This window comes from Oncorhynchus masou, chromosome 13, assembly GCF_036934945.1.
Source record: "Oncorhynchus masou masou isolate Uvic2021 chromosome 13, UVic_Omas_1.1, whole genome shotgun sequence".
Taxonomy (NCBI): Eukaryota; Metazoa; Chordata; class Actinopteri; order Salmoniformes; family Salmonidae; genus Oncorhynchus; species Oncorhynchus masou.
Window position 1 is genome coordinate 79,866,918 of NC_088224.1, and position 12,242 is coordinate 79,879,159.

Genomic DNA, 12,242 nt, shown 5'->3' on the forward strand with positions numbered 1-12,242 from the left:
GCCTTTAATGACGGGGGTGTTTAGCTCTGACAGTAAGTTGACCTTCTCTGTGGACGGTGTTTTTCTGTGGTGATGCTCTGTTCTGTTCTCCCTTGTGTGATGTGCTTATATATGCATGGAGACAGACACTGGAATGTAGGCGTATACATTCACACTAGGCCCGACCCCATTTAGTCGACTGGTCGATTGTTTGGTCGATAGGCTGTTGGTTGACCGGGATTTCTTTAGTCGAGCAGTGACAATTAGTTTTTTCATGGTGCAGAAGACGCCTGTCTGATTCGCTGCGTAGGCCACGGGGATGACACAGTCCATCACTCTAAGACACGTGATACTGAAATGCTACATGGTTATGTAAAACATAATGCTGCAGCAGCAGAGAACAGGAAACAACCCTTGCCTTAAGCCTTATTTGAATGGGAGTTTTACTAGGGGTGGTCGTGTAATATAGTTATGTGCACAAGCGCAAAACACTATCTGTCATATTTTGTCCCATCCGAATCTGCCATTCCAGTAAATTGTACATGGCGGGAGAGTAAGAATTGCAGCCAGAATAACCCACTGTTTATTGGTGAACTCCTAGGTGAATTATAATAGTCGTGTGCGAATCGACATCCCTGTGTTTTGAGAGAAATGTTTGAGTTTGACAGGTGTTGTTCACCGTTTGAACAAGAAAACAAGAACTTATTCAATATATATATATATATATGTTTTTTACCTTTATTTAACCAGGCAAGTCAGTTAAGAACAAATTCTTATTTTCAATGACGGCCTGGGAACAGTGTGTTAACTGGTTGTTCAGGGGCAGAACGACAGATTTGTACCTTTTCAGCTCGGGGATTTGAACTCTCAACCTTCCGGTTACTAGTCCAAAACTCTAACCACTAGGCTACACTGCCACCCCTATGAAGACCTACATCTATCAACTTTCACAGTGAATGCTTTTGTTCATATGTTTTGTGCGTATGAATTGAATATTGCCAAATGCATCAGTAAAAAATAGTGTGCCTATTTAATATAACCATTTCTGTTAATAGATCACAAAGCAAATCAAATCAAATGTATTTATATAGCCCTTCGTACATCAGCTGATATCTCAAAGTGCTGTACAGAAACCCAGCCTAAAACCCCAAACAGCAAGCAATGCAGGTGTAGAAGCACGGTGGCTAGGAAAAACTCCCTAGAAAGGCCAAAACCTAGGAAGAAACCTAGAGAGGAACCAGGCTATGAGGGGTGGCCAGTCCTCTTCTGGCTGTGCCGGGTGGAGATTATAAAAGAACATGGCCAAGATGTTCAAATGTTCATAAATGACCAGCATGGTCAAATAATAATAAGGCAGAACAATTGAAACTGGAGCAGCAGCACGGCCAGGTGGACTGGGGACAGCAAGGAGTCATCATGTCAGGTAGTCCTGAGGCATGGTCCTAGGGCTCAGGTCCTCTGAGAGAGAGAAAGAAAGAGAGAAAGAGAGAATTAGAGAGAGCACACTTAAATTCACACAGGACACCGAATAGGACAGGAGAAGTACTCCGGATATAACAAACTGACCCTAGCCCCCCGACACATAAACTACTGCAGCATAAATACTGGAGGCTGAGACAGGAGGGGTCAGGAGACACTGTGGCCCCGTCCGAGGACACCCCCCGACAGGGCCAAACAGGAAGGATATAACCCCACCCACTTTGCCAAAGCACAGCCCCCACACCACTAGAGGGATATCTTCAGCCACTAACTTACCATCCTGAGACAAGGCCGAGTATAGCCCACAAAGATCTCCGCCACGGCCTAAATGTTTGGAAACGATGAGCTCACTTTCACACCCATAACCAAAAAATGCATCTGAAGATTAAGTTCACTGTTTAGCTCACATCTGAGGGCTGGGGTGCATTTAGGACGTCTACTGCGGATCCCTAAAATATCCTAATGATTATAATCACACTTCCTCAATTCAAGTATTTTGGCGACACTCTACCAAAGATGGTTAAGATGGTATGGTTTAGACACTTGCGAACCAAGCTGGAGTTATCAGTGTAGCCTGTTCTAAAATATACATAACACTTTTTTGGTTACAACATGATTCCATGTGTGTTATTTATATAGTTCAGATGTCTTCACTATTATTATACAATGTAAAAAATAGTAAAAATACAGAAAACCCTTGAATGAGTAAGTGTGACTAAACTTTTGACTGGTACTGTATATAAAGCCTTATTACAGCAGACTAAAAACAGTTGCATGCATTTATGAATTGTGGTTTATTTATTATTTAGGCTAATTATTCAAAGCTTCCTTTGTTATTTAATTTCAAAACAAAAATGCTTGATTGCATTTCAAAGCATGAATGTTTCGTACGCTGTGTGATGGCATGAACAAAATAATGATTGATTGATACAGTAGCCCATATATTGAAATACAATATTAAGACGAAACAAAACAATTTTCTGCCTGTTTGGAAGTGTAAACAACACTAAATAAATGAGGCCTACAGCTGGATGGTGGTTATACAAGGCTGCTATACTAAGCCTACTAATGATAACGCCATTACTTATTATTATAATGATGTTCATAATAAAAATTGTAATAATAACAATAAGAAGGAGATGAAGAACATTAAGGGTATAGTAGCGATAGCTGCGTGTGTCACGATCGTCGTCCTCCTCGTCTGAGGAAGAGTAGTTGGAAGGATCGGAGGACCAAAATGCAGCGTGCTATATGTTCATCGTGAATTTAATAAACAGAGAACACTTGAACAAACTATACAAAACAATCAACGAAAAACGACTGTGAAGCTATAAGAACTGTGCTGACACAAGCAACTAACATAGACAATCACCCACAATGACAAAACAGGCTACTTAAATATGGTTCCCAATCAGAGACAATGACTAACACCTGTCTCTGATAAAGAACCATATCAGGCCAAACACAGAAACAGACAAACTAGACATACACACACACACACACACACACACACACACACACACACACACACACACACACACACACACACACACACACACACACACACCTTACTATAATTGTGGGGACTTTTTGGGGATGTCCTCACTTCTCTGAGTTTTAGTTGGTTTACTATTCTTGTGTGGATTTTTGATATAGTAAGATGTTTACTCACTCACTCACTCACTCACTCACTCACTCACTCACTCACTCACTCACTCACTCACTCACTCACTCACTCATAAATATGTGTATGTGACCAATACATTTGATTTGATTTGATTCGACACACACTCTTTGGTGGATTGTGGATCTTTGTTCCCTAAATGACTTATGGGTCTTATTTAAATGTAGGTTTTGGATGGTGGTTTTCATTGTTTCAGCCGAGTGGTTTGGCCACAGTTAAAAAGCAGATGTTTTTGTAGGTCATAGAATTGTAGAGGGACTCGTAGTGCTGAAAGTGAGTGTTTTGAAAGAGAGAGTGTGTGTGTGTGTGGGTGTGCGTCCATGTGTGCGTGCGTGGGTGTGAGTTTGTGGGTGTGTGTGTGTGTGTGTGGGTGTGCATCCATGTGAGTGTGTGTTTTGTGGGTGTGTGTGTGGGTGTGCATCCATGTGTGCGTGCGTGAGTGTGCGTTTTGTGGGTGTGTGTGGCAGTTCTCTTTATCCAGCATTTTATTCAGTTCTCTCGGACATGTGGACTCTTCCTGTCCACCCTGCAGTCACTGCGGTGGAAAACGTTGAGTCATCATAACCCCGACTGTGGTGGCGCTCCTATCTCGACCAACATGGTATTTACCGGATCAGGGTTTCTCCCAGTACCCGGATTAGAACATATTTGTGGCCACTTATTTCAGAATAGCTCCTTCTTTTTCTGACAAGAAAAAATAAACTAAGCACAACAGAAGGCCTACAGAAACTAATCACAACAGAAGGCCTACAGAAACTAATCACAACAGAAGGCCTAAAGAAACTAAACACAACAGAAGGCCTAAAGAAACTAATCACAACAGAAGGCCTAAAGAAACTAAACACAACAGAAGGCCTAAAGAAACTAAACACAACAGAAGGCATAAAGAAACTAAACACAACAGAAGGCATAAAGAAACTAAACACAACAGAAGGCCTACAGAAACTAATCACAACAGAAGGCCTAAAGAAACTAAACACAACAGAAGGCATAAAGAAACTAAACACAACAGAAGGCCTAAAGAAACTAAACACAACAGAAACTAAACACAACAGAAGGCCTAAAGAAACTAAACACAACAGAAGTAAAGAAACCTAAAGAAACTAAACACAACAGAAGGCATAAAGAAACTAAACACAACAGAAGGCCTAAAGAAACTAATCACAACAGAAGGCCTAAAGAAACTAAACACAACAGAAGGCCTACATAAACTAAACACAACAGAAACTAAACACAACAGAAGTCCTAAAGAAACTAAACACAACAGAAGGCATAAAGAAACTAAACACAACAGAAGGCCTAAAGAAACTAATCACAACAGAAGGCCTAAAGAAACTAAACACAACAGAAGGCCTAAAGAAACTAAACACAACAGAAGTCCTAAAGAAACTAAACACAACAGAAGGCCTAAAGAAACTAAACACAACAGAAGGCCTAAAGAAACTAAACACAACAGAAGTCCTAAAGAAACTAAACACAACAGAAGGCATAAAGAAACTAAACACAACAGAAGGCCTAAAGAAACTAAACACAACAGAAGTCCTAAAGAAACTAAACACAACAGAAGGCCTAAAGAAACTAAACACAACAGAAGTCCTAAAGAAACTAAACACAACAGAAGGCCTAAAGAAACTAAACACAACAGAAGGCCTAAAGAAACTAAACACAACAGAAGGCCTAAAGAAACTAAACACAACAGAAGGCCTAAAGAAACTAAACACAACAGAAGGCCTAAAGAAACTAAACACAACAGAAGGCCTAAAGAAACTAAACACAACAGAAGGCCTAAAGAAACTAAACACAACAGAAGGCCTAAAGAAACTAAACACAACAGAAGGCCTAAAGAAACTAAACACAACAGAAGTCCTAAAGAAACTAAACACAACAGAAGGCATAAAGAAACTAAACACAACAGAAGGCCTAAAGAAACTAATCACAACAGAAGGCCTAAAGAAACTAATCACAACAGAAGGCCTAAAGAAACTAAACACAACAGAAGTCCTAAAGAAACTAAACACAACAGAAGGCATAAAGAAACTAAACACAACAGAAGGCCTAAAGAAACTAAACACAACAGAAGGCCTAAAGAAACTAAACACAACAGAAGGCCTAAAGAAACTAAACACAACAGAAGGCCTAAAGAAACTAAACACAACAGAAGGCCTAAAGAAACTAAACACAACAGAAAAAGAAACTAAACACAACAGAAGTCCTAAAGAAACTAAACACAACAGAAGGCATAAAGAAACTAAACACAACAGAAGTCCTAAAGAAACTAAACACAACAGAAGGCCTAAAGAAACTAAACACAACAAAGGCAGAAACTAAACACAACAGGCCTAAAGAAACTAAACACAACAGAAGGCCTAAAGAAACTAAACACAACAGAAGGCCTAAAGAAACTAAACACAACAGAAGGCCTAAAGAAACTAAACACAACAGAAGGCCTAAAGAAACTAAACACAACAGAAGGCCTAAAAACTAAACACAACAGAAGGCCTAAAGAAACTAAACACAAAGAAGGCCTAAAGAAACTAAACACAACAGAAGGCCTAAAGAAACTAAACACAACAGAAGGCCTAAAGAAACTAAACACAACAGAAGGCCTAAAGAAACTAAACACAACAGAAGGCCTAAAGAAACTAAACACAACAGAAGGCCTAAAGAAACTAAACACAACAGAAGGCCTAAAGAAACTAAACACAACAGAAGGCCTAAAGAAACTAAACACAACAGAAGGCCTAAAGAAACTAAACACAACAGAAGGCCTAAAGAAACTAAACACAACAGAAGGCCTAAAGAAACTAAACACAACAGAAGGCCTAAAGAAACTAAACACAACAGAAGGCCTAAAGAAACTAAACACAACAGAAGGCCTAAAGAAACTAAACACAACAGAAGGCCTAAAGAAACTAAACACAACAGAAGGCCTAAAGAAACTAAACACAACAGAAGGCCTAAAGAAACTAAACACAACAGAAGGCCTAAAGAAACTAAACACAACAGAAGGCCTAAAGAAACTAAACACAACAGAAGGCCTAAAGAAACTAAACACAACAGAAGGCCTAAAGAAACTAAACACAACAGAAGGCCTAAAGAAACTAAACACAACAGAAGGCATAAAGAAACTAAACACAACAGAAGGCCTACATAAACTAAACACAACAGAAGGCCTACAGAAACTAAACACAACAGAAGGCCTAAAGAAACTAAACACAACAGAAGGCCTAAAGAAACTAAACACAACAGAAGGCCTAAAGAAACTAAACACAACAGAAGGCCTAAAGAAACTAAACACAACAGAAGGCCTAAAGAAACTAAACGCAACAGAAGGCCTAAAGAAGCTAAACACAACAGAAGGCCTACAGAAACTAAACACAACAGAAGGCCTAAAGAAACTAAACACAACATAAGGCCTATTTTACTCCCAGTTTGAGCCATATCTGGGTTGTTGTTTATGAAGATAGATGACATGTTTTCGAGACATACTGTTGCAGTTTTTCTTGTCGGTCAAGAATAGTATTATGATAGAGGGATCTGTTTCTAACTTCAGCTTTCCTGCAGTCTAATAGTGTTATGTTTTCTTTGGTATGTGTGTGTTTTTGTGATGCTGCACTCCTCCTTCCACTACCCATGCAATTATTTTGTTCTTTGCTTCTGGAATCAAACCTCCTGGTTTTTCGGAAACGTGCAATTGAGTGTCCACATAGAGTCCACACACAATGATGTCATACCTCCTACGGTTGCATGGCTACTATGTATTCCGTCATCTCCTTCCCCCTCCCCCATCCACTCAATCTTCACAATCAAATGGATAATTTGTAGCCTGTTAGGCCTAGAGGTCAAAGGTCAAGGTGCAGGATATGTGGCATGTCTTTTGTGGTTGTAAATCCTTTTCCCCTTTGCCCCAGTGTCCCCCTGTCTCCCCCATGGCTAATGTCTCTCTCCTCTCTTTAGTTGCAGGACGGAAGAGTGATGATGGGATGGATGTGAATATGGGCCAGTGGGGCTACATAGGCATGCGTGCCCCTCTCGTCTGCCTGGCCCTGTTGCTGCTACTCTCCCAGCCGCACCACTGCTGCTGCCAGGACTCCCAGAGGCATCCCCAGGGCCCCGCCAACGGCCCTCACTTTCTCTTCACTCAGCCCGTCTACCATGCCACCGTCTACGAGAACTCCGCGGCGCGCACCTACGCCAACAGTAAAGTTAAAATGGGCATCCACTTGGACCAGCGCTCCTGGGAAATTCGCTACAGGATCACCTCTGGGGATGAAGAAGGCTTCTTTAAAGCAGAGGAGTACGTGCTGGGAGATTTCTGCTTCTTGCGCATAAGGACTAAAGGTGGCAATGCAGCCATCTTGAATCGAGAAATCCAGGATAGCTACTTACTGACAGTGAAAGCCTCTGTCAAAGGGGAGGTTCTGGAGACCTGGACCAAAGTGACTGTCCAGGTCCTGGACATGAATGACCTTCGACCTCTATTCTCGCCAACCACATACTCAGTCACCATAGCAGAAAGCACCCCCCTCAGGACTAGCATAGCACAAGTTACAGCCACTGATGCGGACGTCGGCTCCAATGGGGAATTTTACTACTTCTTCAAGGAGAAAATGGAGCTGTTCGCCGTGCACCCAACTAGCGGTGTGGTCTCCCTCAGTGGGAAACTGAACATTGAGGAGCAGAACCGATACGACCTAGAAATCCAGGCGGTGGACCGCGGGATGAAGTTGTATGGCAATAACGGTGTGAGCAGTACGGCCAAGCTCTTTATGCATGTAGAGCGTGTCAACGAGCATGTGCCGTTCATCAATGTGGTCACCCATGTCCCTTCGTGGTTGGACAAGGACCCTGTGTATGCAGTGGTCACTGTGGAAGACCTGGACAAGGGGTTAAATGGAGAGATTGAGTCTTTGTCTATAGTGGCCGGAGACCCTGTGAAGCAGTTTACTCTGGAAAGGTCAGAGGGCAATGAGTTCGCTATCAAAGCATCTGGCCAAGTGGACTGGGATAACTTCCCTTATGGATATAACCTCACTCTTCAGGCCAAGGACAAGGGTGTTCCACAAAAGTTTTCTGCGGTCAGGGTTGTGCACATCATGGTGAACAAACCACAGGCTGTGGAAGTGAAATTCAAACAGGAGTCGTACGAAATTAGTCTCTTTGAAATCTCACCCCCAGGCATGATCGTAGAGGTGGTGAAAATCACCCCTGAACCAGACGATGCTGAATATATCCTGACCCCCTCGGCAGACTCCTACTACTTCCGGATGAACACCTTAACAGGCGTGATCTCAACAATTCGCTGGTTCACGGAGGTCACCCAGGACGTGTTTGACCTCGAGGTGGTGGAGATGGACAGCGAGCTGAGGGTCAAAGTTCGGGTCTCCATCGAGGACGCCAACGACAACACCCCAACTTTCACTCAGTCTTCGTACGAGGTGTTTGTCAACGAGAGCGTTCCCATGGGATCGACCATTCTGACGGTGTCCGCTGTGGATGGTGATAGCGGGGAGAATGGATACATAACATACAGCATAGCCAGCCTTCAGCCCCTGCCCTTCAAAATCAACCAGTTCTCTGGCATCCTCACCACCACACAGGAGCTGGACTTTGAGTCCTCGTCTGAGAGCTACGTTTTTGTGGTCAGGGCCTCTGACTGGGGTTCCCCCTACAGACGAGAGAGTGAAGTCAACGTAACTGTCCATCTGGAGAATGTGAACGACAACCAACCCTTATTTGAGAAAGTGGCGTGCCAGGGAGTGGTATCTCGGGACTTCCCCACCGATGAGGTGATAACCACCATGTCTGCCATTGACATAGATGAGCTGGAGCTGGTGAAGTACAAGATCCTGGAAGGGAATGAGAGGGGATTCTTCGACCTGAACCCTGACTCAGGGGTCCTGACTCTACGGAGGTCCCTCTCCACTGCCAGTCCTAAAAATGGAATCTTCAGTTTGAAAATAACCGCCACAGATGGAGAGAACTTCTCTGATCCAATGTTCGTGAACATCTCTATTGTTCATGGGAAATCTCCGCCCAAGAACTTCAACTGTAGGGAGACCAGAGTCGCCCAAAAGCTAGCTGAGAAATTACTAAATAAGTCCAAAGCTAGAACCAAGCCCAAGATCGAGGAAGGGTTCATTGACCTTTTCTCCGTCAACAGACAGACACCTCAGTTTGACAAGGCCTTTCCCGCAGACATATCAGTATGCGAGGACCTCAAGGTTGGGTCCAGTGTCTTCAAGGTCAACGCCTACGACGGCGACACAGGTTTTAACGGTTTGATTTTGTACGCCATCTCGGATGGAAACACAGACAGCTGTTTCACCATTCACATGGAGAGTGGGTTGATCAGCGTCTTCCTGCCCATGGACAGAGAGAAAAGAGACAGATATCTCCTCAACATCACTATCTACGACCTGGGCCTGCCACAGAAAACCGCATGGAGTCTGCTCACCATCTACATTGAAGATGCCAATGACAATACACCTCAATTCCTGCAGGAGGGAGGCTATAGAACCGTCATTCCCGAAAACATGGCCATCGGCACCGATGTCATTCAGGTTGAGGCCACTGACAAAGACCTGGGGCCTAATGGAGAAATTGTCTACTCCATCCTGACCAGCACCACCCAGTTCGGCATCAACAGCTCTAACGGGATTGTGTATGTTGCCGGCCAGCTGGACAGGGAGTTTGTCTCCAACTTCAACTTGAAGATCGAGGCTCGTGACCGTGCAGAGAAAGGGAACCAGAAGTTTTCAGTCACCACTCTGAAGATCTCTCTAGACGACGTTAATGACTGCCCCCCAGTATTTATCCCCAGTGTCTACAACACCCGGGCCCTGGAGGATCTACCAGTGGGAACCGTGGTGGCCTGGCTCGAGACTCAGGATCCAGACCTTGGCCTGGGTGGCCAGGTTAGATACTCCCTGGTCAACGACTACAACGGGAAGTTCGAGGTGGACAAGGCCAGTGGGGCCATCCGTCTGACCAAGGAGCTGGACTACGAGACGCAACAGTTCTACAACCTCACGGTGAAAGCCAAGGATAAAGGGAGACCTGTCTCTCTGCTGTCTGTCACCTTCGTGGAACTAGAGGTGGTAGATGTAAACGAGAACCTCTACACTCCTTACTTCTCCCACTTCGCCCTCACGGGATCGGTGAAGGAGAGCGCCCGCATCGGGACCACCGTCCTCCAAGTCACGGCCCGGGATGACGACAATGGTAGAGATGGGGAAATCCAGTACTCTATCCGGGACGGGAGTGGACTGGGACGATTCGCCATCGACGAAGAGACGGGTAAGTGCAGATTGCCTGATAAAAACCTGCTGTGACATGTAATATCGCTGTTTAGATTAGTCTTGGTAGTTGGTTTATTCCCTGGTAAGTATAGGCACTAACAATTGAACATAAAACAGATTACAAGCCTGCGTTGTGTAGATTTGTTTAATTTAACGTTGTGGTGAAGAGCTACAATATCCCCTTAAACTGACTAATGCTGTGTATGAGCCCTGTGTTTTTAATGATGCTGGACCTTATAAGTCCTGTCTCGGCTGTGTGTGTGTGTGTGTGTGTGTGTGTGAGACGGAGAGAGAGACATGCTCCGGAGGCCAGTCCAGCGGCTGACAAAAAATCTAATTGTGGAGCGGCTGCCGTGTTTGTGGCTGGGGTGTTCTTAAGAAGGTTTAGAGCTGTGATTTATAAGCTTAGCTCCAGTCTGGGAGAGGGCCGTGCCAGATTGAATTACAACTCCGCTATCTTTATTTACATTTAGTCTAGTTGTCATGTCATTTTTGCCTGACCCAGACATTTGGCATCTCTCTGCCTTCTCTACCTAATCCGCCCACCCCTCCTCTTCTACTCGTCTCCCACTCTTGGCTGGAGCTCCGGCATACCAACTGGGAGGCTTGATGGGCCGTTTGTGACATTCTGCTCCAAGGTATTCTAGGATTTTCCTGATTCTATTTATTGAAAGGCGGCCCGTGCCCGGCCGTGTGGTCCTCCTGTCCAATGGCTAGACGAGGAGGGGCAGAGGAAATCGGTTAATTTCCTATCAGAAGGGAAAGGAGACTGCAGAGTGCAGAGAGGGAGGATTAGGTTTATTATGACATTAGTCCACGGTGTGTGATCTACCTCGTATCACCCCCACCCCCCCCAACACACACATACTATATAAATCCTCCATGAAATATGGACCAATATTAGTTTCCACTTAAAATGGGAAGGGCTTGGATGAGAGGGAACATGGGAGAACAGAGGGGGAGAAGTGGGAGAAGAAGTGGGAGATGAAACAGCATCACCTCCATGCCTGATGGAACGATCAATTATCTTGATGGTTTCAAATTGCCTTTAGATCCCCAGCAAATGGTGCTCTGGGTCCAAGTGATCCTTCATCCCACTCTACGATCGTGCTGTAGAATGAGAATAAGATAACAGGAGAGAGCGAAAGAGAGAGACAGAGAGAGAGAAAGCGAGAGAGACAGAGAAAGATACAATCCAACCGACTCCTCCTTTTGTTTGTCATGCAATTTTGCCGGAAACTGAGGAAGCCCCAAAGTGGTCCTCGAGCTCAGTTGTAGTCTATAGCCAAGGCCTGGTTGTCTTTTACATTTTTCATTTTGGTTTCAGGGAGGAGTAGCCTGGCTCAGCATGTTTAGCAGACTGACTCTTTTCTTCTGGGAAAAACTTGTGAACTGTCATCCATTAAACTACTACAGGTCTATAACTACTACTGTTCCTGCTCCTAGCAACAATATTAGTTTGAAGATAATGATAATAAATGCCTCAGCGTGCAACTGCCAGGTCATGTTTTGCAATTTCGTTTTGGATTAATTGCAGTCAGGGAATCGTCCCCAGACTTTTAAGATAAATTCTCAGAGGTCATGTTTCAAATGAGCCATTGAACATTTTGACAGACAGGAAATGCAGCCGCACTGCTTCACTCAAGCATTCACCAGGGGCCAGAAAGTCAAACTCTTAGCCCCAATCCATGTTAATCAGTCATAGGCCACAGATGCAGAATGCTAGTTCCAAACTGTCAAATGACTCATCAGTGATGAATAATGCAGAATACCAGCAGTATACCATCAGACAGTAGCAG

At 44.0% G+C, this 12,242-nt stretch overlaps 1 protein-coding gene across 4 annotated transcripts in view; it reads left to right on the forward strand.

Annotated features, from left to right (window-relative positions):
* LOC135553119 (protocadherin Fat 3-like) overlaps positions 1-12,242 on the forward strand; it is a 378,888-nt gene that overhangs the window by 120,952 nt on the left and 245,694 nt on the right. For all 4 annotated transcript variants that reach the window (XM_064985238.1, XM_064985240.1, XM_064985239.1 and 1 more), the window contains exon 2: positions 7,100-10,441. In XM_064985238.1, the coding sequence (XP_064841310.1) occupies positions 7,126-10,441 (3,316 nt within the window). In that variant the 5' untranslated portion in view covers positions 7,100-7,125. The remainder of the gene's footprint in view (positions 1-7,099; positions 10,442-12,242) is intronic.